The 27,809-nt window shown below is 38.5% G+C and overlaps 1 protein-coding gene across 1 annotated transcript in view; it reads right to left on the bottom strand.

The window, feature by feature from the left end:
• Positions 1 to 27,809, bottom strand: part of cldn15b (claudin 15b) — a gene marked incomplete at both ends in the record, with an annotated part of 91,335 nt that overhangs the window by 46,191 nt on the left and 17,335 nt on the right. The window contains one exon of the mRNA XM_079814560.1: positions 24,956 to 25,120. Coding sequence (XP_079670686.1) covers positions 24,956 to 25,120 — 165 coding nt within the window. The remainder of the gene's footprint in view (positions 1 to 24,955; positions 25,121 to 27,809) is intronic.

The raw sequence follows: 27,809 nt of genomic DNA, 5'->3' as shown, positions 1-27,809 counted from the left end.
TCAGATCACGCCAGAGGAAACGCAGTAAGGGACGATCTTCTGGTAGGAGGCGGACCTGATGGAACATTGCCTTGATGTCACCACTTACTGCAACTGGATGCTCCCTAAATCTGATGAGTACACCTAGCAATGATGCTCCAAGGGTAGGGCCCGGCAGAAGATACTGGTTGAGACTTTGCCCATGATATTGGTGGGAACAGTTGAAAACAACCCGGAATTTCCCATTATGACTGACAAGGTGGTGGGGTATATACCAGGATTCGTCAGAGTCAGTTTCCTTCTGTACTTCCTGAACAGCTCCTGTCTGCATGAGCTTCTCCATTTCTGCACTATAGGTCTTTGCTTTCACTGGATCCTTTAACAAACGTTTCTCGATACTGCGGAGGCTAGGCATGACTAACTCCTTAGGGGCGTGCAACCGAGGCATATCCTTCTGCCGTAGCAAAGGTGTTGCCAGTCGAGGAATTCCGTTCACTTCTGTATGGATGGTCTTGATTTCAAGTAACTTTAAAGCCTCCAGATCTTGTTTGGAACGAGTCACTTCTTTCTCATCCCTGTGTGGAACAGCTTCTATCTGCCAGAGTCTTTGGACATTCTTAAAGAGCTCATCCTGTGGTGGAAGGACAGATGTCAGCAGGCATTGTTGGGAGGATGCCGGCCGCCCCATGAACGATGCGGGGCCCTGGAGGGTCCATCCCAGGCGTGTGTGGACAGCAGCAGGTCCACCTGGAGAACCTAATCTGATAGGCTCGATTGGTGTAATGAGATGTGGCTGATCTGACCCAATCAGGAGTAGAGGCTGAGCATCTTTCACCGGCAGGATGGGAAGACCACGCAAGTGCTTATACTTCTTCTGCAGTTGATCCACAGGATATGACTGCCGTGACAGATTGAGGCGATCTGCCGTGAACGCATGTTCAATCTTGTAACAGGTTTGAGGCTTATGGGTTGGGGATACTTGAAAGGATAAAGATGACCCATGAAGAACTTCAATGTCTTGTCGCACGGTGTGCAATGGGAGATCTTCTGGTGTACCTTGTATGCCGAGGGCTTTGGTCGCAGTTGGAAGCAGGATGGTTCTCTCAGAGCCGTCATCCAGAAGCGCAAAGGTTTCTAAAACACGGTCTTCATAATGAATCTGAACAGGTACTATCTTGAGCATGACACGGGTCCCCACAACAGGTCTATCCAAGTAGAATCTGTCTGGAGAGGAACTGGTAAGGCAACTCTTCTCAGCACTGACTGTATCCTCTTGGGAGGGTCTGACATTTACCTTGTGAAGTGGGCGAAGGTGTTTGCCTTGACACAGGTTACACGGCTTCTTTAGGTCACACTGAGAAGCATGATGGTTCCTTGCTCAGCGCCAACAACGATTATTCCCTCGAATCCAGTCTTTGGCCTGGTCAGTGGTAAGTTGAGCAAAGGCTTTACACTGACTCAAATAATGCTCTGTACTATCGCAGAAGGGACATAACCGTTTCACAGCGACTGGCTTGGTCTGAGGAGTAATACCCTTTTCAGGGGACAATGATGTTACATTTTGAGCCTCTCCAATCCCATGAAGAATGGCTACAGACTTCTTACTCTGTACAGGTCTAAAAGTCTGTCGGTCTTGAACTGCTCGTGAGGCAATCTCTACATCAAAGTCATGGCACCAGGCTTCATAACGGAGCCAGTTTGAGAGATCATGTAACGTAGGTGCAGTTCCAGGTTGTCGAAACATGTGACGGCGGAACTCAGCTCGCTGCTCAGAAGGAAGTTTGCTCAAAAGCCGTGCTACATGTGACCCACAACTCAGTTCAATGTCACCTTCAGGTCCTAAAGTCTTCAACAACCCCACCAATGACTGTACCTGAAGAGCGAACTTCTGGAATGTAACGGTATCCCCACGCTTTATATCAGGGGCTTCCAGGACACTGGCAATTTTCCTCAAAGCTAGTTGGTGGGGCTGACCAAACTTCTCATGGAGGGCCACCATGGTGTCAGTAAATGGGGTAGGCGAGTTCAAAAAAGCATCAGCAATCAGCTTAGCTTCATCCAACTTTAAGTGGTCCACTAGTATTTGATACTTGAAGAGTTCAGTCCCATCTGGAGGAAGCAAATTCTCTAAAGCTATTCGAAGCCTGGCGAACTCGCTTGGATCTGGCCGGCTGAACTTGGGGATAGTAGGGGTAGGTCCTCTATACACATACTCTGACACTGATGTGTGGGTTAAATGTGGCATGTTTGACTCTACCTTGACCACAGGTGCTTGACGACTCGAATGAGCTGGTATGGACACAAGTCGGGGAGAAGAAACTGGAATTTGTGGGCGTATAGGTTTACGATATGAGGTCTGTGCTCCAGTTGCTGATAATAACACTCTCAGGTCTTCAGGTGTTGGAGGTTGTGGTAGCACATCTGGATTTGCAGAGTAATACTGAGAACGACGATATGCTTGTGAAGGGTGAGCCTGGAAGACCTTTGAATACTTTGGTACCTCTGGTTGGTATGTAGCTGGGCCAGGTTTCGCTAACTTTAAATTCTCCATACCTCTTCTCAGTGCTGACTCGGGCTCAGGCCAGGGTGGAAGCTCAGGCCACTCTTCCTCATCAGCTGATGTGTCCGGCTCTGTCTGGTATACGTGGCAGGAAGGGCTGGATAACAGTTTGGGTTCTGGTCGCACTGGAGGACTATCATGGCTTTTAGTTGGGCTGAGGTCTGCTCTAAGAGCTTGAGCAACTTTGACCAGTTCTTTGAACTCAGTACGAACTTCTTTCAACTCCATCAGGTCAGCACGAAAAGCGTGGTGTGACTGCAGCAGCTGTGCATTTTCTATGCGAATGGCTTGGAGCTCATTATAGTATTCAGGCTCAGGATAATGGTTCTGCTGGGCTGACGTGAATGACGGAGGTAGGTTTCCACTGCGCTCTGTGTAACTGAAGTGTGATGGTCTTAACTGAGGGCCTGTGCGAGGAGCAGCATCATCATAGAGGTAGTCAGGATGGTCCCATGATGACTGAAGAGGTGTCACGTGGGCAGGGGAAATAGCATGTTCAGGTCTGGCCTCTATATACTGCACTTCGAAGTCTTGGAGTCGGACTGGTGGACGTGTTCTGCGTTTTGGTCTAGTTGCACCAACAATCTCCTCATCAGATTCCATGATACCAGGAATGAACACTGCATCCGGCTCGAAGGACCAATTTGTTGGAGAGGAAAGGAGACTGCTAGGCTCTGGGTCTACTTGTGAGCAGTATACAACCCTGTGTGTCGGTCAGGACACAAATAATGAGGAGACTGGGGCTTCTTTCCAAAGTGTATTGAAGATTAAGTCTAAGAATAACAAACACATATTACATTAACAACTTTAAATAACTGGAAAGCACTAAAAATACAGAGGATGGGCAATTAAAGGCAATAATTACTATTGGTCTGATCACACAAAAGACTTTGCCATTAATATATATATATATATATATATATATATATATATATATATATATATATATATATATATATATATATATATATATATTGTTATTCGGTGTACAATCTACCTAGATCCCACACACCTTCTACCTATTTTTAGTTTACAACCTCAGGCTAGGTAAAGCAGGTCGAATCCTTAACTAGATCATAAATATATATTTATACTCACTTTCTAGAAGAACAGACCCCCTCCGTGTCTGGTTCAGTTCAACTCGTTTAGAAAGCAGAGGCGTGGCAAACGGTTTCTTTTATAAATCAATTATAAGTAGATTTATTTTTCTATTAACAAAAAGTCTTACATACAACCAAATAAAAGTTTATAAAAAGAAAAAGTCTTAAGTAACAAAAAGCGGCAGTTCACAGAAGTCACCAGCAGATGTCAGGCTCGGATCATCAAGCAATGGAGAAGCAGCATGTCGTCTCAGCTTCTGAATTCCATACAGAGATCAATACCTTATATATCATTTCATCATCACACCTCTTCATTACATATTCAATTACATAGGCATAGGTCATCCAATCCAGGATTTTGGACCATCGTCAACTCCCCAAATTCCTTCAACATTTTAGTATATAATGCCCAATATTTTCTCCTCCTTCTTCTTTTTGCTTGGATCCTTGACCTCCTTATTCGTCTCGTCTGCAAGCCATCAGCTCGAGGTAAAACTTGCTTCGTTCAATACTTTTCTTCATGCATGCATGCTAATACAAAGTACATTTCATATGTTTGTCTTTTACATGAATAAATGATTTTTCGTACATATGGCTCAGTGTCTTTCTTCATCTTCTTAATAAAACAGATTACCTAAAACATGTCTCAGCGTGTTCATTTCAATTATTCAATAAAACATTTTTACAAAGTATTTGTCTCTGTCTCTTTACTATAAAACCAAATAAAACATTTTTACAAAAGTCTTTGCTTCCGTGTCATTACTATAAAACCAAATAAAACATCTTTACAAAAGTCTTTGCTTCCGTGTCATTACTATAAAACCAAATAAAACATTTCTACAAAACCATGTGTCTGTATTCTTGCTATGAACCAAAGTAAAACATTTTTACAATATCATGTTGTCATGTTTTTCCATGCTTACAAAGTCATTTATGAAAGTTGTATAAGAAAAACCTCCTTCAGGTTTTTCGGCCTTATAAACAGCTTATACATAAAAGCTTGTGAAAATAAAAACTTCTTATAAAAGTTTCTCGGCCACATAAACAACTCTATATTTCACTTTGCTATTCCTATCTTACTTGTGGCTCTTATAAAGTCAGACATAAAGGTTCTCTATAAAACCTCCACTACATTTTCTATAAGACTCTTATAAAGTCAAACATAAAGTTTCTCCATAAAACCTCCACTACCTTTTCTATATCATTTCAACACTATAAAACCATGCATAACATATTTGTGTGGTTAACACCAGCCTCTTTATACTTGGCATTTTTCTTAGTTACATATTGGGAGTAAGGTCTCCTTATATCAGGCCTTATCCCTGGTTGCACATTGGGAATAAAAGAGTCAATTTCATCATTACTCTAACATGCCCCTCATGCAAATTTCAGTCTTTTATTTCCAAGTTGAGGTAGTTCACATAACGCTTCTTCTCTCTATCATATTTAGTCAATTGATCATATACTTGTCCAGTTTCAGTATAGACATTTCTTTGAGATATGTTCATGTAGCCCTTAACCCATGGTCTCTTGTTTATTGGTCTAATCAGTTCGCTGTATATTATTTTCCCATTAATTCGGGTTGTGGAAGGCCAATTTTTTGTACTCTGCTTAATTATCGTTAGGTATCCACCAAATCTATTTCGCATCCATTTGCCATTAGTTATCTCATGTGGACATGCCCCAATTAACTGCCCATCAGGAGCCTCACAGATGAATGCGCGGCCCCTTCCTCTACTCATACAGCCATGACACCATCTGAATGTCGGAATCAAAGCTTCCGGTATCACTACCTTGCTCCGGGCCGTCGTCACTCTCCTGGAGCTCCAACAGGTCAATTGGGGATTGACATTCGGCCTCTCTCTCAATCGGAGGTCCCGCATCTTTTTTAGCTATAAGATAAAATATCCCATTATGTTTAACCACTTTCAAATCACGGCCCCTTCCTTCTGCATACAATTTATGTACAAATAATTGCTCTTCCTTTCTCCACAGTCTATGAGCCAATAGGTCGCTATACACCTCTTTCTCCACTGGGTGGAGCTCCATGAACATATATTTCAGTTTCTCCATCATTTGTACATTAATCACCTCTAACATCTTAAACACATCAACACAGTATTCCATCACATCTCGTTCATTGTACCATATTACATTATTGGTTTTTAGCAAAGCATTTGTTGCACAGGCTACCCATGCACAGAGTAACTTCTGTCTCCGGCCACAATAGTTCATGGCATCTCATGCATTCGTCTTATACTCTGCTCACTCTTCTTATAGGTTCGACTACACCTATTCCCCGTGGGGAGTCTCGGGGCCCTTGAGCCAAACTGTTTGATCTCGGTCTGTCCTGCTCACAGCACTCAATGTATTTGCCCAATCTCCACGCAGCTACCATGCACAATCGTAAAATCCTCCCCAATCCTGTGCATTCGATTAGAATCAATACAAATATTACCGTCATCATGGTCAATATTAGTTTAAAGTTATTCATTAGCCACCTTATTGATTCATAGGTGTTCTCTCCGATTCCGGCCATTTTTTAAAAATATCCTTTTCACCTTATCACTTACATCGTGAATTTCTTCCTTGAATGTTGCTTTTCTGGGCTCTACGCTGTGCAGTTGTTTATTGAAAAATTGTTTCCTGGCCAACATAAAATAAAAAGGAAATGGTGGCATACATCTACCAATCTCTTGTGAACTGAAGGTTCCTAGGGTGTCAGCATAAATTGTTTTTTCAGTTGCTATTGGTTCTGAAACCATTCTGCATATTCCTTGATTTATCTCATTTCTCCTCCAATTGCCATCTAACTCCTCACTGTCTAACGTCCATCCCGTGTGCATCCAACGGTAGATACCCGTACTCCACACCACGGTCCAAAATCTTTTGAAGTCAACCATTTTCTCTTCTTTTGACAGCTTTCCCCTGTCACCTAGTGTCATCATATATGCTGGTTCAGGGATATCCTCTTTCCTGTGGTACTCCGTTATCCCTTTGGGAATCCTCCACAACACAACCTCTTTATCTGTTTTCGCTCTTACCCTCACAATCGGAACTGGATAATATTTTCCTAATAGGTTATTTTCATAACTAACAACTACTCCTTTTCCGTTTTCTCTATTTGTTATTTTGATCGGAGTTACTCTTTCATTCTCTCTTGTTGCCACATCTTCCAATATGTCAAATAATCTAAACTGAAGTATCATCTGATCTGTCATTATACTATCTTCCGTGATCATATCGATCCATCTTTGAGAGTGCTCCAAGATGGTCATCAACTTCACACCTTGACTTATAATTCCATTTGCATTATTAAACAACAACCAATGTTCCCTGTTATTGTATCTGTCCTCTGCTTCGTCTTCGTCTGCCTCACACTTCCATTTCTGCATGCATGTACATCCGATCCAACTCATCTCATGTTCCTTGCAGTCTTTACCATTGAATTGTTCAATCAATTTTCTTATTACTTTATCTCTCCATATATTGTGCAACTTCCAATTATAGCTTGTCTCAGCGCATTTCTTTAAGTCACTATCACTACAATCTTCCCAGGATTTATTCGTCTTAATGCTTATTTGATAAAGCTTCTCCTCATTTTCTCCGAATTTATTCCGTTCCAAAGCTATTTCAGCTATTCTTGTACTTTCGCTATACCACTTCAACCCAGGAATTGGATTGCTTAATTTCTCTCTTGTTTCATACATCGTGTATCTTTCGTCTGTGAATTCTTCTTTACATTCATTTATGATATTTCTGTCCTTTACCTTTTTCATCTTTTTCCCGTTTGTCTCAGGCAATTTCTCCTGTTCTGGCTCTCTCCCTTTCTCACTCTGCCCTTCGTTTATCAGAAAGGTAGTGTCCATTTCATAATCTGGATCAATGTGTACTGTGTCTCTCTCTGTATCATTCAGCTTAGTCATGGTCCATAATATGATTAAGGCTATCGCAACGGTAATTACCACTCCTGCCATAACTGGCCTCTGTACACACGGCTGATTCCACCTTCGTTGTCTCCTGGGAGTTCTTGGCCTAGAAGACCCACGCTGGCTCTCTGCCTCCATTCCTGTAATACATCAAACTTCCCTTGGTGTTTTAATTCTCAAGTGCTTCACAAATTCATACACTCTAGTCTCCCTTACAAGCTTGTGTATTGGGTATTGAAGAGATTTTTAATACTTCAATTGGGCTTATTTCCCCTTCTTAAAAATCCTTCAATATCCATTTTCCAAGGTAAAAAATACTTTTATGGATATCCAATATCCATTCCCCTTCATTGCAATTTTGCAAGGTTAATAAAAATATTTCCATACTTACATTGCTTGATGTCCGAGCCACACTTTATTGCCCACTCTGCAGCATATTACTAATTTCAGTAATCATCTTTTTCCATTTTAGGTTTTTTCCATCCACAGTCTCTTTTATAGCTTTCTTTTTTCATTTTGGTTATATAGCTTTCCTTTAACTATATTCCCGCATGTTAGTTTTCAACGAACTGCACATTCCATCCAGAAAATTAATAGCTCACTCACAGAAATCTTTCGTTTTTATATTTTGAGCAACTTTGAAGTGATATATCGCTTCAAACCACTTACAGATTTATGTTCTGTCCCGTGTGGTTAGCCACTATTCGGCCCTGATTTCACACTTCCTTGCTGTCCAAGGAGGTATCTTCTTATTTACAATCATTTAATTAAGATCAGATTGTTTTTGCTCCATAAGCCATTCTGCTCTAGCCGAACCGTGTGTTTATCTATGATATCCAGAACTCGGTCTCTTTTTGTAATTAGATCTTTGAACGGTTTTGTTGGATGTTTATTCGTCAATTTTATCCACACAAAATCTCCCACCTGACACTTATCTTCAGGCTGTTCGATCTCTTTTTTGGCTTCTCTACTCTCTGTATTCATATTAACGAAGTACAAAGCCTCTTCCATATGTTCATCCCACTCTGTGTTGTTATAATTGGCTCGAAAAAAGCTTTTTAAGCTGCCAATTGATCGTTCACTCAGGCCGTTCGATTCTGGCCTATAACGGAGAGATTTGATCAATTTTATATGTTTTTCTGCTAGCCAATTCTCTAGTTCGTTTCCGACAAAGTAAGATCCGTTATCCACTCTGATACTTTCAGGCCTATTCCATGCCGACATTAACTCATCAAGTGCCTTGATTATGTTTTTAGCGCTAGGGTCTTTCAATGGCTTGGCCCATATCTTATTTAGATATGCTTCAACCACAATTAAAAAAAATCTGTTGCCCTTTTTTGTGCGAGGATTGAGTGGACCGGCTATGTCTAAGTCCCATTCCACATTTGCTTTTTCTGGAAGTATCCTCCCATAATCTTTCCTGATCGTTCTGTGATAACCTTTTCTCATGCAGTCCTCACACTTCAACTTGATATCTCTGTACTTTTTCCTCCAATTAGGAATATTCATGTTGTTATCTGACAGTATTTTTCCCATTAAGTTCACACCGGGGTGTTTCAAACAATCATGCAGCTTTTGAATGGCCTCTGTTCCTTTATCCTCAACTATGATTACTCTTCTTAGCCTCGCTAACTTGTCAACTGCTTCATTCCCTTGGGATAGTTCTGTTCTCTCCTTCGAATGCCCTTTTTGGTGAATTACGACCAAGTCTAAATCTTTCACTAAGGAATCTATTTCCTCCCACATTTGTCTATGTTCAATTGGTTTTTTGTTGAATTTACAGAAACCGTTCTGCTTCCACACTTCCAGGTTCTCATTTAGACTTGTTTCTACATATTTACTGTCCGTAACTATGACAGCTTGATTGGCATGCATCTCTTTCAATCTCTTTAGCGCTTTTAGTACTGCCATTACTTCTGCCGTTTGAGCTGTGCCAGGACAGGATCCCCTGTCCGCCACTTCATCTCCTTTTTTCTTTTTGATTATGTACGCCCAATGGGCCTCGCTGTCTGCCATGGTTTTAGATCCGTCAGTATACACCATTACTCCTTTGAATGATGGCAAGCTTTTCTTTTGACACTTCTTGCGTTCTTTGTTTATTACAGTTATACTGGGATCCAACACTATGTTTTGCCATCTCTGCCATCTGGTATTTTGGGCCTTAGCATCCTTGATCTTGTTTTTGTTCAGATGGGCCATTACCATTCCATCTGTATTAATCAGTATTTGCCTTCCTCTAGCCAGACCTTTTATCTCTGCATATCTCTTGCTGATTGCTGCTAATTTCTTTTCAACTGGCAGAAATTTTTTCTCAGGATTTTCCCAGTTTCCTGTCATAATGCGTATTGGTATGCAGCTCTTTTCATTTCGCATTATCAGTTGGTAGCCTGCCTCATCTATGTCCAGATCAATCTCGAGATTTTTGTCATCTTCTCTGCCTTCCAACTGTCCTGAACATAAGATTGCTTCCTTTAAAGCACACAGTGCATTTTCTGCCTCTTCAGTCCAGCTCAATCTGTCCCCTTTAATCGTTGCGTAGATTGGTTTTGCCATTTGACTAAATTTAGGAATTACGTCTCTGACATAATTCATTAGCCCCATCATTTGTTGTACGTTTTTGACATTCTCTGGTGTCTTTATCTCAGCTATTTTTTCCTTCATCGTTTGTGTAATGCCTCGATTCCCTGCAGACACCCAGAATCCTAGAAATTCAACTAGGTCTGTCATGACTTCACTTTTCTTTATGTTGATTTTTAGTCCTGCCTCTGCTATTCTTTTCAGCACTTCTTTCACGGTTTTCACGTGTTCTTCTTCGTTTTCATTCGTAATCAAAATGTCATCTATGTACACTTCCACGGGCAGATCTTTTAATATTTCCATCATTACTGCCTGAAACACAACTGATGAGTTCACATACCCTTGTGGCAAACGCTGGTATAGATAATGTTTATTTCCAACAGTGAAGGCAGTTTTCTCTTGACTATTCTCTGATATTGGGACAGCCCAAAATCCATTAATCAGATCCAATTTTGTTAGAAATTTGCCATCTTTCAGTTTCTCAATTGTGTCTCTTGCATTAATCAGGTATCGACGGTCTGGACGGGTCAGTTTGTTAAGGGCCCTGAAATTTGTCACCATACGAAATCCTTGATTTCCAGGTTTCGCCACTAATTGGACGGGACTGTTTGTGATAGCTGAAGTTACTTCCCTAATAACTCCCTGCTCCACTAATTCTTTTATTGTCTGATCCAATTCATCTTTACCCAATTTGTTTATCGGATATTGTCTCTGTGGTTTATGTGTTCCGCCCAAAATCTCATGTGCATATTTTTGGTCAATCAAACCAGTGTCGTTTTTATATTTTCCACATGGAGTTTCTCTCAATGCTTGTATTAATTCTTCCTTTGATTCTTCACTACCAATCATCTTCTTTTTGATGCGAGTTAATTCCTGTTCCGTATCTACCTCCTTTAATCTCAGCACCTTTTTAAGATCTCTTCCTGCAAGTAAATTCTCATTACCTTTTATCATTTTTACACCAAACTTTTCTCCCATCTGCTCTTCCTCTATGTTTCCATTGTATGTCTGAACTAGCACCTTTCCTGTGTAATTTAGTGGCTCTGTTGTGGAGGATATCTGAGCTCCTGTATCCAACAGGAATTCTACACCTTTTACATTTACAAACAAATCTTCATCTCTCTCCAAAACTCTCTCGTCACAGATATGCTCCTTCAACAGGCCAACTTTGTTTCATTGCTCACTATTTCCTGTGCTATCTCCATCCCGGACATCTTGTCCTTTTTCAGTGGCTTTTTGTACTTCTGTACCTTGAGTCACTTTGTTTCTGCCAAATCTTTTCACACTGGAATCAGTGTTTTTGCGTTTTTGTATCACTTGATCTCTCTGTGCTGGGGTTAACTTCTCCCATTCTCCCGATGGAACATAACTTGTTTTTTGTGAGGTACCATTTCTGCTGTTTTTAAACGGTTTTCTGGCGCTATTATTCTTCTGCCACTCTGGCTTCTTTGTATTCCAGGTCTTGGGCCTATTAGATTGACCTCTCTCACCCTGCCTAGCTTGGAATCTCGTGTTATATGGTTTGGGGTTTTCCACTGAGGCTCTCTGTTTATTTATTACCTGGTTTTTTCGTTGTTTTTGAATCCTCGCTTCTTGTGGTTCTTTTCTTTTCACAAACTGAGTATTCAATCATATTCAGCTAATCTCTCCTCTATATGTTTTTTAGTCGTGCTATTCAGGATGGTTACTAATTTTTGACCTCCTGGTATTTTACGTCCTACGTCTCGCAGCAGTCTCACTTTATCTGACATTGGGATTTCCTCCTCTATTGATACCCACACACTTAGTAAGGGCATTTGCTCTTTACTTGCATTTATTAGCATGTCTTTCCACTGTTTGTATTTGTCTTCGACTCCCGTAAGGTCTCTAACCATTTCTAAGGCCTTTGTCGTGATGGCATGTCCTGTGCAAGTGTGCACTAATCTTGTTGTTGCCTCACAACCTAGGCCCGCTTGCGTTGCCGCTTTGATGATTCTATCCATATAACTGCAGTAATCTTCATTTGATTTCCTTGAACCTATTTGGTTTCTCACAACGTCAGTTAATTTTAACTCTAGTAATTTCTCTTGGATATTTCGTTCCTTACTTCTCTCCCCCTCGGTTCTCCGTGGAGTGCTGAACTGCAGCTGCCTCACTGGAGTTTCACTCACCCTAGGGGTCACCTGTCTCTCTAACTCTTCTTGATATAAGGCTTCTTCACTTTCTTCCTCCCAGATTTCTTCTGCTGCTCTGTTTAGATTCTCAATTTCCCTAAATCCTCTAGTTGTTTCTAAGTTCCTCTTCAGGTTCTTAATGTAATTCTTCTGTATTTTTATTACATTGTCCAATTCCTTCACAATCTTTCTATTATACTCGTATCCCTCTTGGAATAAAGTCTGTTTGCCTGCCTTTGACCATCCCTCCTGTTCGGCTATCTGTGTTGCGGACGGGGACATGCTGGCAGTTTTCATTTGACCATAAGTTAAATTTCTCTCAGGTATTACTTTCTTATTCCATCTACTCAATAATTCCTGATCTCTTTTCTTCCCACTGGGATTTCTGTATTTAGTTCCCCTAAATTCTACTTCTGGCCAATCATTCTCTATTTGTTTAGTCACTCTTTGTAACGTTATTTTCACACCTTTCTTGTGTTTTAACCTAGTCTCTTTCCTGAGCTCTGGTTCTTCTTCACTAACGTCATCCTCTGTGCTAATCCTTGTGGAATTTAATTCCTCATCTTCACTATCATTTCTCTGACTCTCCTCAGAGCTCGAATTGTTTTCTCTCGTAGTTCTTTTTTCTGTCACTCCGATCGGAGTTTTGTTTTCAGAGACTAAGTTTCTTTGTTCACTTCTCTCATTATCTTCCCTAACTTCTTCTATATCTCTATTTACCGCTCCTTGCCTCTCCGGAGCATCACTTCTTTCATCCATTCTTTGTTCTTCGGATATTTTCTTTATCAATTTCTTAATTGATTTCATATACTTCTGCTTAGTTGTTTTCTGGATGGAAGTCAAAGTTAGTGTTGCGATTTACTCCCTATTTTTAATCAGTTAAATCACAAATAACTTACTGTCCATATCATTACTTATTGAATTTTCAATTATTCACTCTAATATGGATCTTCTTTTCACTATGATTCCTGTTCAACAATGTGCACGTCGTTGAACAGTTCACACAGTCTACACTGAATCTTTTTTTCACTCAAGATTCCAGTCAATCTCCTATTATATCGGCGTATTACCTCCTTCACAGAGCGCGCTTTCTTTTATTGAGCTTAGCGTTTCTTCCGCATTCCTACTCAGTATAATAGAGATTCTAGTAGTGTCGTGCATGCACTTAATAACCCTACCCAGGTTATAATAATAATTCTTCCCTGAATTATTTTTCGTCTACAGGATACCCTCCTTACTTTTAGACTTTAATCTCACTCTTTGAGATTTCAACACTACTGTTGTTTAACCTTTGATTAGGTTTAATATAATTCGTTTCTGGATTATATTTTCGTTTTGCTTCGTAAAGCTATTTAGGATTTTTCTTTTTAATCCTATTTTTAGGCTTTTTAATAACCCATTCCCAGGTTATAATAATAATTCTTCCCTGAATTATTCTTTGTCTACAGGATACCTTCCTTTCTAGACTTTTATCTCATCCCTCGAGATTTCAAAACTACTGTTAGTTCAACCTTTCTTTAGGTTTAATATAATTCGTTTCTAAATTATATTTTCATTTGACTTTACACGTCTTTTTAGGATTTCTCTTTAATCCTATTTTTAAGCTTTCTTTCTATTGTACTTCCTATACAATAATCACGTTTTTCGTCAGCACTTTGTTTATTGATTTTGGCCAGAAATCAATAAGCAATCGTGCCCCGCTAGTTGGGCGCCATGTTATTCGGTGTACAATCTACCTAGATCCCACACACCTTCTACCTATTTTTAGTTTACAACCTCAGGCTAGGTAAAGCAGGTCGAATCCTTAACTAGATCATAAATATATATTTATACTCACTTTCTAGAAGAACAGACCCCCTCCGTGTCTGGTTCAGTTCAACTCGTTTAGAAAGCAGAGGCGTGGCAAACGGTTTCTTTTATAAATCAATTATAAGTAGATTTATTTTTCTATTAACAAAAAGTCTTACATACAACCAAATAAAAGTTTATAAAAAGAAAAAGTCTTAAGTAACAAAAAGCGGCAGTTCACAGAAGTCACCAGCAGATGTCAGGCTCGGATCATCAAGCAATGGAGAAGCAGCATGTCGTCTCAGCTTCTGAATTCCATACAGAGATCAATACCTTATATATCATTTCATCATCACACCTCTTCATTACATATTCAATTACATAGGCATAGGTCATCCAATCCAGGATTTTGGACCATCGTCAACTCCCCAAATTCCTTCAACATTTTAGTATATAATGCCCAATATTTTCTCCTCCTTCTTCTTTTTGCTTGGATCCTTGACCTCCTTATTCGTCTCGTCTGCAAGCCATCAGCTCGAGGTAAAACTTGCTTCGTTCAATACTTTTCTTCATGCATGCATGCTAATACAAAGTACATTTCATATGTTTGTCTTTTACATGAATAAATGATTTTTCGTACATATGGCTCAGTGTCTTTCTTCATCTTCTTAATAAAACAGATTACCTAAAACATGTCTCAGCGTGTTCATTTCAATTATTCAATAAAACATTTTTACAAAGTATTTGTCTCTGTCTCTTTACTATAAAACCAAATAAAACATTTTTACAAAAGTCTTTGCTTCCGTGTCATTACTATAAAACCAAATAAAACATCTTTACAAAAGTCTTTGCTTCCGTGTCATTACTATAAAACCAAATAAAACATTTCTACAAAACCATGTGTCTGTATTCTTGCTATGAACCAAAGTAAAACATTTTTACAATATCATGTTGTCATGTTTTTCCATGCTTACAAAGTCATTTATGAAAGTTGTATAAGAAAAACCTCCTTCAGGTTTTTCGGCCTTATAAACAGCTTATACATAAAAGCTTGTGAAAATAAAAACTTCTTATAAAAGTTTCTCGGCCACATAAACAACTCTATATTTCACTTTGCTATTCCTATCTTACTTGTGGCTCTTATAAAGTCAGACATAAAGGTTCTCTATAAAACCTCCACTACATTTTCTATAAGACTCTTATAAAGTCAAACATAAAGTTTCTCCATAAAACCTCCACTACCTTTTCTATATCATTTCAACACTATAAAACCATGCATAACATATTTGTGTGGTTAACACCAGCCTCTTTATACTTGGCATTTTTCTTAGTTACATATTGGGAGTAAGGTCTCCTTATATCAGGCCTTATCCCTGGTTGCACATTGGGAATAAAAGAGTCAATTTCATCATTACTCTAACAATATATATATATATATATATATATATTAATATATTAATGAATCTAGATGCATCAATAAACAATCTGATTTACCAAAACAACATCATAAAAGGCAAATAATATGCATTAATCCGTCTGAAGGGTCATTATTTAACCTATTGTAGACATATACCACACAAACTGTAACATTTAACTGCAGTAGAAATCACGTTACATGTTGTTTATCTGTCACACAATCTCACGTGGATCGCTACATGTCCGTGTATGTACAGGGAAGTACACAAATCTCACTAATACACTTAAAACACGGTTGAAACATTGAAAAATCAAAATAAACTTACTTTATGGTCATTTACTAACACTTTGGACACCAAAACGCCAACGAACATCCAACTAACAGGCAGGAAGAAACTTATAGGTGCACAGCTACCGTTCTCTCAGTAATAATACAATGACGCAGCAGGCAGCAAACGATAACAATGCCACCTACTGGAAGCATCATGAATTGCACTCTACAGTACCTATCAAAATAGATGTCCCACAGTAAAAGCCCTTTTCTCCAGGAGCCTTTTATACAACGAGCAACAGCACAGCAGAACAAACATACAAATGATGTAGGTTAATATAGGTCTAAACTAGATTTTCAGGTACACAAATAGTAATCAAATGTAAAATATTACTGCATAGTCTGCATTAAATTATATATCACTGCATATAAATATAGATTAACCCTTATTAAAAGTTATTCCGTCAAGAGTCGTGAGTGATTTTTTTTCTGTCTTTTGTTATCTCTACGATATTTTCCACTTTCCATGTTATACGTTAGGGGGCGGTATTACACATCTCCTGAATGAGTGCAGCATCTCTTGATTAAAACAAGCGAAGAAGAAGAAGCAGCAATGACAACGATTACAGACTGGTGATATCACTGAATTCATAGTGTGAAATATCCTAAACCATTGCTTTTGGTTCCATCTAATATTTGCTCAGTCAGTTGTTTGTTGTTTCATCTCTTTTTTTTGTGTACATATTCACAACAGACCTAAGTAAATGTTTAGAGATTTTTAGGTTTTAGATTTTGGAATTGCATGTTATCCCTTGTGTTGCCAGAAGATAAAAACCTGGCATGGGTGAGCCCATGACCTTCCATCTAGCACCAGAGTAGAACCAGTGTGACATCTGCATTAGATATGACGAACCTGACAAAAACTATGACAACCGGTTCATAATGTGTTATGTATTATTAATTATTTGGACATTTAAATCCTTTTCTTTTTATATCCACAGGCTGATGACATATGAGATAATGGCCAGTTTCAATATTAATGTAATGTCTGTCCAACGTTGGAGGTTGATGTCAATCTGGTGTTGTGTTTAGAACCCTACGTCAGATTGACGTCAGAACCCAACGTCAGATTGATGTCAACATCCAACGTTGGACGGACGTTGCATTTTGGTTGAAAATGAAAATCGGGTTGATGTCAGAACCCAACGTCAGATTGACGTCAACATCCAACGTTGGACGGACGTTGCATTTTGGTTGAAAATGAAAATCGGGTTGATGTCAGAACCCAACGTCAGATTGACGTCAACATCCAAAGTTGGACAGACGTTGCATTTTGGTTGAAAATGAAAATCGGGTTGACGTCAGAACCCGACGTCAGATTGACGTGAGAACCCAACGTCAGATTGACGTCAACATCCAACGTTGAACAGACGTTGCATTTTGGTTGAAAATGAAAATCGGGTTGACGTCAGAACCCTACGTCAGATTGACTTCAGAACCCAACGTCAGATTGACGTCAACATCCAACGTTGGACGGACGTTGCATTTTGGTTGAAAATGAAAATCGGGTTGACATCAGAACCCAACGTCAGATTGACGTCAACATCCAACGTTGGATGGACGTTGCATTTTGGTTGAAAATGAAAAACGGGTTGACGTCAGAACCCAACGTCAATCTGATGTTATGTTCTGACGTCAACCCGATTTTCATTTTCAACCAAAATGCAACGTCTGTCCGACGTTGGGGTCCAACGTCAATCTGACGTCATATTGACGTCCGGTGCCTGCTGGGATATAGCACAGCATGTCAAATGAATTTAACAAAGATGGATAGAATTCAGTTTAGAGCACTGAGAATGGTCATTGGTGCTATTAAAACGACTCCTACAAGTGCTTTACTGGTAGAGACAAAAGAAGCCCCACTTACATTAAGATTCATTAAACTAGCATTAGCATACTGTATAGGGTTAGGTTGCAAGGGAGTAATAATAATCCAGCAATATCAGTATTAAATGATTGTTGGGAATATCAAAAAAAGGCTAAAGGGTTTGGATGGGACATACATCATTTAGCAGAACAGTATAGTTAGAGTTTAGTCCTGCAATAGTTCTGAGTGAAGTTCCTCCTTGGATGCTTCCAATGCCAGAAGTAAACATAGAGTTATTGAAAGAAAAGAGAGAACACTTAAATGAACAGAGTTTTGCATGGTATAGTGAAAGATATTTGTCTACTTCATTTTATGGTTTTATTAACATTTACACAGATGGATCAAAAGACCAAAATGGTCATTGTGGTATAGGAATTTACATTCCTGAATTTAAGAAAGGCCTGAAGTATAGACTAAATAATTACCTTTCAGTATATTCTATTGAAATGACTTGTATACTAACTGCATTAAAGGATTAGTTCACTTTCAAATAAACTTTTGCTTATAATTTACTCACCCCCTTGTCATCCAAGATATCCATGTCTTTCTGTCTTCAGTCGAAAAGAAATGAAGATTTTTGATGAAAAGATTTCAGGATATTTCTCCATAAAATGGAAGTCAATAGACTCCAAACAGTTCAAGGTCCAAATGAGAGGTTCAGTACAGCTTCAAAAGGGCTTTAAACCACATCAAACGGTACCAGACAATCAATAAGGATCTTATCTAGCGAAACGATCGGTCATTTAAAAAAAAAAAAATAACGTTTAAGTTTTATAAGCACAAATGCTCGCCGTGCTCTGTTCAGTGATGCGCGCTCGTGACGTCACGTAATACACAATTACGTTGAAAAGGTCACGCTAGACGCAGGTGGAAGTACAGGAGTCAGTGTTTACAAATTAGCGGAAGGAGGACCGTATCCACATATTCAAACGTCTTTGCGCCTGCGTCTAGCGTGACCTTTTCAACGTAATTGCGTTTTACGTGACGTCACGAGCGCGCATCAATGAAAAGATCAAGGCGAGCATTTGTGCTTATAAAACTTAAACTTGTGTGTTTAAAGTGTGTAAAAAGGACATTGGCAACTAATAATATCAAAACCATCTCCACCCCCCTCCAAAGGAGAAAAAAAAATATATATATTCTTCTACTTAAACCAGTATCATTAAGATACATAATAAAATGCTTGCTTCTTTGTCCCTGCATTCCTTGCTCCTGTAAAATATTATGGATGTCATTTTCTGCATCAGAGTCTTTCCATTTCTTTCTGAGTTGATCAAATTTCTTACATCTAAATAAAACATGGGTGACATTGATTCATGATTCTTTTCCCTTCAACACAGTTCTGGTTCCTATGATAGTATCTGGCATTACTCTCTGACTCCCATTCATCTTGCCACCTTAGCATAATCTGTGATTTAATTAAAGCTTTAGCATCTCCTTTACCCAATGGAATGTGAATTTCTACTTGGTCTAATTCCATAGCTTTTTTAGCTAACTAATCAGCAATTTCATTGCCATCAATTCCATAATGGCCTGGAATCCAACAGAACTGCACCGCTAGTCCAAGGCTTATAATATTTAAAAGAAGATGCTTTACCTCTAATACCAAATCTTCAAGTATTGCTTTATCTGTTATAAAACTTTGTAATACTGCCATAGAGTGAGTACATATAACTGATCTAAGAGGTTTAGTCTCTTCAACCCACCTAAGGGCAGTTATTATTGCAGTCATCTCTATTGAATAAACTGATAAATGGTCACTCACTCTATACCCATATCTTTTTCCAAATTCTGGAATATAAATACCAATACCACAATGACCTTTGGGTTCTTTAGAACCATCTGTAAATATTTTCAAATATCCATAATATGAAGTATTTAAATAACTTAGGCAGGCTTCGGTAAATCTTTGCTTAGTTTGATGCTCACCTTTGTCCACTAATAAATCAATATTTACCTCTGGAACAGGAAGCAGCCATGGAGGAACACAACTTAAAGCTAATGCTGGGCCATACTTCAACTCTTTTAATCCACAATGATTCACTAAATTGTCAATATTCCAACCAAACCCACTGGAATTTTTAGAAAATTCCCAACAATCACTAAGCACTGTCAGAGCTGGGTTGTTGAAACTTCCTTTTAACCTCACCCAATAAGTTAGTGACAATTTCTCATACCTTAAATTAATAGGAGTTTCCTTAGATTCAACTAATAAAGCACTTGTAGGAGTTGTTTTAAAAGCACCAAGGGCAATCCTCAAAGCCTTAAACTGCATTCTTTCAATGTTCTTGAGGGATGTCTTACATGCTGAGCTATATATTATACAGCCATAGTCAATAGTTGATCTTATCAATGATTTATATATATTAATCAGAGACAGCCTATCAGCTCCCCAATTATGCCCAGTGACCATTCTCATAAGGTTAATTACCTTTTTACACTTTGTTTCCATATATTCAATGTGATATTTCCATGTAAGTTTGGCATCTAACCATATTCCTAGGTACTTACATTTTTCCCTTCTTTCAAGTTGCTGATTATAAAGCATAATTTTATACGTTACAGGGACTTTTTTCCTAGAAAAATAAACAACCTGTGACTTTGAAATAGAAAATTTAAAACCCCAATCAATTCCCCACTGTTCAAGTACATGAATGTCCTTTTGAATCTTATCATTAACATATGAAATGTTACGTCCTCTTCTCCAAATGACAGCATCATCTGCATATAATAAACCTTCGTTACTATCTCCCAATTTTTCGTATATATCATTAATCATTATGTTGAACAAGATAGGACTGATAATACTCCCCTGAGGAATTCCATTTTCAACATAAATTCATCAGACACTACATCACCCACTTTGACCCTAATGGAACGTTGAGAGAGAAAGTCAAGTATGTAATTATATATTTTCCCATTTATTCCCAATTTTCCTAATTTAATCAACAAACCTTCTCTCCACATAGTATCATAGGCTTTCTCAATATCCAGGAAAACTGCCGCCATTACTTATTTCATTATTAAAGACTTTTCAATTGCATTGCATACTTTAGAAGAAGACACTTAATAAGAGTAAAGAGCCCAACTAATGGAAACACTGATCACTGTCATGGTGACTTCAGATGAAACTCATTAGAGTTAAACTTCTGTTAATTCTCAATAAGAGCTTCTGTAGACATATAACAGAAATAAAGTCAGTCTGGTAATGTGTGAAGCTGGTAATGCTGTTTGTGGAGTTGTTTAATCTTCATCTGCTGAGATCTTCAGAGATTTAATGTCTTTTTTTATCTTCAGTTGATTTCATCTAAGGCTGTGGCTGAAGTCAGTTGTAGTTCTTGTTTTTCTGCTCGTCTCTTTTTCTGTTCTCTTCTCTCTTCAGTGATTCTGCTTGTTAACAGGTTTATTAAGAATGAGATGACTCCACATTTAATCTACAAAGATTTTGTGGCTCAGATAAGGTCCAGTTCTGGTTTATTTCTTTGCTCTTGGCTGACATGTGGCATTGTTCTGGCCTGCTTGTGGCCCAGATCTGGCAAACAGGAGTGGTCCACTCAAGGGCCATCATTCCACGCAGCATGTGGGCCAGATCAGTATGCCACAAGTGCCAGATGTGGGCCAGATCTGGGCCGACACAATGTTGCTATGAGGCTCCAAATGTCGCTTATAGAGGAGCATGCTCATAGAGGCCACCTAACCTCTCATTTATACACCAAGGATTTGTGTATACAACCAGGGACCTCCAGGTTGTAAAATCTGGTAAATGTAGACGTGAGGACCAACCTGCCGCTCTACAGATATCATCGATAGAAACTCCACTAGACCACTCCCAGGAAGAGGCCATGACTCTAGTAGAGTGTGCTTTGACACCTATGGGGCATTGTAGTCCCATGGAATCCCATGGAATATGCTAGCGCAATAGCATCGACCAGCCATCTGATTATGTCCTAATTCTCCAGTGTTAATTCTATTGCTCTAGTGTATAGCTGGCCTCTGTGAGCCCAGTTTGCAAAGGAATGTATCAAGATATGTCATAACTCTGGTCTGGGGCCCTTCATTCTGCGCTCTAGCATGAGGGAGTACATATCGTTACGCTATCATAAGCACAGCGGGATTTTATAGGTTCCCCGCAGTACAACTGACCGTTCAAAAGGGAATGTAGTCGGTTACATATGTAACCTCAGTTCCCTGAGATAAGGAAATGAGTACTGCATAAGACTGCCCTGTTACGATGCTAATGTCTGGCGACTGTTGCTTCAGTCGTCAAACCTGAATTTATGGTATTACGAGCGTCTTTTATAGGCAGATGCCCCGCCCACATTGACGGGTTCTGTGCTCAGCTTAGCGGGCTCAGCATTGATTGGTTCGTGCAGTAACGCCGCTCTGCCATTGGTTCATGCAGTTCCCACTGGCCAGCCAATAGCATGCGAGAGCCCTTTTCACTGCTATGGCTGTGCAGTAGCACTGCATGATTTTATAAGCTTTCAGTGAAATTGGGGAACAGGAGTTAACCCCTAGCGTCTTTGACGCAGTACTCGTTCCCTTATCTCAGGGAACCAAGGTTACATATGTAACCGAGTACTTATAAGTTAGTTCACATATTATTGTTAGGTTTAGCAACTTGCGATTTTGTGACGTCTGAAGTTCATTTTCTACTCAAAATGACACATTCATACTCAAAGCGAGCTATCGAATGTTACCATCATTGTGTATTGTGTACCAAGTATTAAGTACCAAGTCTCTGTGTTCATTTGCTGCATTACTTCTATTATATAGATATGTTGTCTACGTGATATCTATTGTAGAGCTTCAACTAACGATTATTTTTTCTGTCAACTAATTTAACAATTATTTTTCCAGATTAATCTGATGGTTCTTTGTTACCGATTATTGTATTTTAAAGAGGGTAGTGAATTTGTATATTATTTTAACATGAAATCAATGAATGATGATAATATTAATTGTATTTCAGGAAGGGTAGTGTACTTAAACCATTTTATAATGAAATATATGAACACAAGCAGCATTTTAAACATGATGTATAACTAATGATACTATTCATCATAAAATGTATACAGAGTAGGCCTAATTAGGAAATGTTGTTTACTATAATAGTTGAATATGATTTACTTATTGATTTGTGTTAATAGTAAACGAAAATGTTTATCTGCAAAAGGTTCACATACAGGAGCTTTCAGCAGTTAATGTATAACTAGTCGTCTATTTTGAAGATATACATGTGCATAAACAACGACTAAAGCTGCCAGAAATTTTTGCCCAAACTTCAAAGACATTTAAATGATTAAAATTTGAGGCATATCTTAACTTTAATGTTACTTTAATCATGTAAACTACCTATATACAACATGTTAAATATGCATGTGTTTGGGACAGAGGGGAACCCGGTCGCATTTGCAGCAGATATATGCTGCCCATAATAAATAAAAGCATGAGACGTACTGGGGTCAGAGAAGAACACCGGAAAATGTGACCGAATGGACAATATTCGTCTGTATTTGCAATACACACGCCACTGTTCAGCTTCGCGAGACGAACACTGGCAGTGTGAAAGCCCAACGGGCGCGCGCGGCTCCCGCTCTCCACACTTCTGCTCTGCCACGGCGTGCAGTGTGAAACCGGCGTTACAGAGCGAACAAAGCACAGTTTTATTCGGCTTCTGTTTAAAGTACTCCCACACTTTTGAATGTCGCGGCCTGGCTTTATATGATAAATGATAATTTTCACTATGCCCCGGAGCAGAAGCCGCCATTATATCTGTTCTATTCTAGAACGTAAATAATGTGACGCGTTGACGCATTTCACGCATGTCGAAGTATTTTCGTATTTGACGTTATCGATTACGTTGACACGTCGTTGCAGCCCTAATCTATTGTATTATCTATTTAGATGTTTCAAATTAATGCTTGCACAAATAAAATCATGGTTTGATTCTATATATATTATTTGAGTTCAAAGTTTGTTAAATTAGTAAATTAATACTTTGCAGTATTATTCTATAATCAATTTTACTGTAATTAACAATATTTTTACAGGATTGTTTCAGACATTTTTTAGCCAGTAAGATTGCCAGTAAGTTGCTGTAAATTTACAGTATTTTTTTTACAGTTGGTTGGAAGCGAAAAGATAAGTAAATTAAAAATACTACATTATGAGAGCATTTCTGGGTTACTTTTTCTTTTAATAAATAATAATACAGAATAGCAAAATACATGGGATTCCTTCTTAAGATCCATCAGTGGAAATAATAAAAACAAGAAGAGGAACAAGAGGAGGAGAAACCAAGCAAGAGAAAAACAAAAAAGGGACAAAATGTGCTTCTTTCTGCCAGTATTTGAAATTAAAAGTTTATTTAAAAAAAATTATAAATTAATAAGAAGTGTCATAAATTCGTCAAAAGTCAAATGTTGTTTTTTCAAATAAAGGTTTCCGAGTGATATCAGATTGTGTACGTGTTTTTATTGTACTTAGCCTGTAACTACATGAAACAAGAGGGTAAAAAAAACACCACTTTAATTTACAGCCCGCAGATTCATACTTACCCTGTAACTACATGAAACAAGAGAGTAACAAACACCACTTTAATTTACAGCCCGCAGATTCACACTTACCCTGCTACATGGGATAACAAGCACCACTTACCCTGTAACTACACGGATAATTAGCCTACCCCTTAATTAAAAAATACTTACAGTATAAATAATTTAAAAATGTTCCTGGTAGTTATCTCTTTATTCCCAGAATATTACATATTGTTCCCTTAAACCTACACAAAAAGGTACTTTATAGTTACACATTAATTACCAAAATGTACGCTGTAAATTCATTTTACTTATGCAGTACTTTCCGGGCTGTAATCTAAAGCTTTACCAACAGTCTTATACTTAAGGTTACAGTTAGGTTGGGGAAAGTTGTCAACTGTTTTATAGTGGACCGCAGGCGAATCAGAACCAACTAAACATAGATAAGAACAGAACAACTCAAACTGAGAGATATATATACACAAGGTAACAAAAGAGCTAAACAAGGTACAGGTGAATCAAATCAAACAATGAGTTGCTATGGAAACAAATGAAAACTTTCTAGAAACCATGGGAACAGAAAAGAAAAACAGGAAACAAAGAGTTATAAACTAAAAGTCCAGGAAAACGAAACAGAAACAGAAACCAAAACGGAACATTACACCAACTGTATATGACAAGTGATAAGACAGTAAAGGATGTCACTTTTTTTTTACCTTGCAGTATGAAGAACACGCCTCCAGCCCCAGCGATACGACCCTTCATTATGTAATTCTCCCCTCCTATCTTGGAACACTGCATACCAACTAGAGTTGCCACCAGCCCGAATGTGCCTAGCACAATGGATGTGATCATTAATGCACGGCATGCTTGGATATAACCTGAGAAAACAGAGAAGGAACAGTTATAATTCTAATAGCTGTAGGCAAATAGTAAAAGTAAATAAATAAATATATGTGATTAAGATACAAATATGTATATACATAAATAAAATAGACACATTAATATGAACAGATGTGCTATATACATATAGAATAGAATTAACAGTGAGTGGAATAAGATGTAGGGTATTGTTAAATAAATAAGACCAAAGCAAGATTTTTCATTTCAGCAAAGTTTAATGTTAGCATACACTCTCAGAAAAAAAGGTACAGTGGAGGTACAAAAGGTCCTTGGGGAACAAAATGTATAATTGTACCTTTAAAGGTACACAATTGGTCCTTAGGGTACAATTATACCATTGTTTTCCTCTACTTAGAGCAGGGGTAGGCAAGTTCGGTCCTAGAGAGTCACAGTCCTGCAGAGTTTGGCTCCAACCCTGAAAGACATCTGTAGAAGTTCTTATTGAGAATCAACAGAGGTTTAAATGTTGATGTTGTATTGAAAATGTTTGGTCACCATTATGGTGATCCGTGTTTCCTTTAGTTGGGCTGTTTGACTCTTGGCTTTTTATGTGAGTTTGTGGTTTTTGTAACAGTATTAACAAAACACAATCGGTTCAAATTAAAAGATGCAATAATCAAAAATGGTCATGAAGAAAAATGTTTGATTAAACGTCACTGTCAAAAAATATAAATAAACAATATTCAACAACAATACTTTTTTTGGCACAGATCTGACATTCTGAAATCTGATTTTTTTAAATACATTTTAACGGGAAAAAAGTTTAGACGCACACAGATATCAAGAATCAGCATATGCTTTTCAACAATGGTGACATACTTAATGCTGCATGCTGGGAGCCATGAGTTTTATACTGTGGTGGCTTAGTAGGGTTGGAGCTAAACTCTGCAGGACATCAGCTCTCTAGGACTGAACTTGCCTACCCCTGACTTAGAGGTACAAAAATGTTCCCTTAAGGGTACCACCCCAGTGACGGCCACTTGTACCTTAAAAGATACAATTTTGTTAATAAAATACATTTTAATAATAAAAGTAAAAATTATGAAAATTCCAGAAAAACTCATTTATATTAAAGATGAAGTCTTGTTAAACATGTTAAACATGCCTATTTTATTTTTTTTCAGCAGTATAATGTAGGCTAGCACTGTAGAAAATACAGCTAAAGTCATCTGACTACAGCCAACACAACCTGCTGTGAAGCCAGTGTGATTAAAATAATGAAGTGTATATGCAGTGTGTCCTGGTATTCCCTACATTGTTGGATAATAATATTATTAGTAGTAAATGATTTGTAAAAACAATGATAATAACACCTTTCAGCCTGTCAATATTATGCAAACATGAAATCTCCAACATACAGTAGTAGTAGTAGGCTTAGGCTACTGTTGCACCCGCATCTCTCGTCGTGCATGAAACGTCATTCTAAAAGCAGTGCCACAAGCGCATTCTTTGTGAACAGTCGTTTAGGACTAGTCAAGTCAAGTCAAGTCAAGTCAACTTTATTTATATAGCTCTTTTAACATTGCAGATTGTTTCAAAGCAGCTTCACAGTGTTAAACAGGAAAATAATGCAACAGAATTTAATGCAGCAGAATTTTATTCAGCCGTATAGCCGTTCTGGAGAAAACGGTGATGTCATCAGTTCATTTAAATTATCACACAGTGACAATGTGGGCTTTAGATCAGTAATTAGATCAGTAATTTAGTTTATATGGTTAATTTAGTTTAATAATTAGATTTATTTGGATATTTATTTGAAAAATTTAGTGTCCCCAACTGAGCAAGCCAAGCCAGAGGCAAGGAAACCAAAACCCCATCAGGTGACCTAATGGAGAAAAATAAACCTTGGGAGAAACCAGGCTCAGTTGGGGTGCCAGTTCTCCTCTTGCTCACGGACACCTCAACACTTGGTCAGGTGGAACCGGGGATTGAACCACCAACCTTCCAGTTTTTAGACAACCTACATGAACCACTGAGCCACTGCCGCCCTGTATGCAATGTTTAATAGGGAGCCAGTGCAGTGTTGACAGAACTGGGCTAATATGGTCATACTTCCTGGTTCTAGTAAGAACTCGAGCTGCTGCGTTTTGGACCAGCTGGAGTTTGTTTATGAAGCGAGCAGGGCAACCATCCAGTAGAGCATTACAATAATCTAGCCTTGAGGTCATGAACGCATGAACTAACTGTTCAGCATGTTGCATTGAGAGCATGCGCCGTAATGTAGATATATTTTTAAGATGGTAGAATGCAATTTTACAGATGCTAGAAACGTGGCTTTCAAACGAAAGATTGGTATCAAAGAGCACACCCAGGTTCCTCACTGACGACGAGGACTTGACAGAGCAGCCATCAAGTGTTAGACAGTATTCTAGGTTACTACTTGTGGAGCTTTTTAGTCCAATAATTAAAAATGCTTTTTTTTTCTGAATTGAGTTGCAGGAAATTACTGGTCATCCAATTTTTTATATCAGCTATGCATTCCGTTAATCCTGTGAGTTGGTAAGTTTCTTCAGGGCGTGAAGAAATATAGAGCTGAGTATCATCAGCATAACAATGAAAACTAAAGCCATGCTTCCTAATGATATCTCCCAGTGGTAGCATGTACAGGGTGAAAAGCAACGGTCCTAGCACTGAGCCCTGCGGTACTCCATACTGAACTTGTGATTG

Source organism: Gobio gobio (genome assembly GCF_949357685.1).
Source record: "Gobio gobio genome assembly, chromosome: 4".
NCBI lineage: Eukaryota > Metazoa > Chordata > Actinopteri > Cypriniformes > Gobionidae > Gobio > Gobio gobio.
Note: the sequence above shows the minus strand (reverse complement) of the source record. Positions and strands in the feature narration are given on the sequence as shown.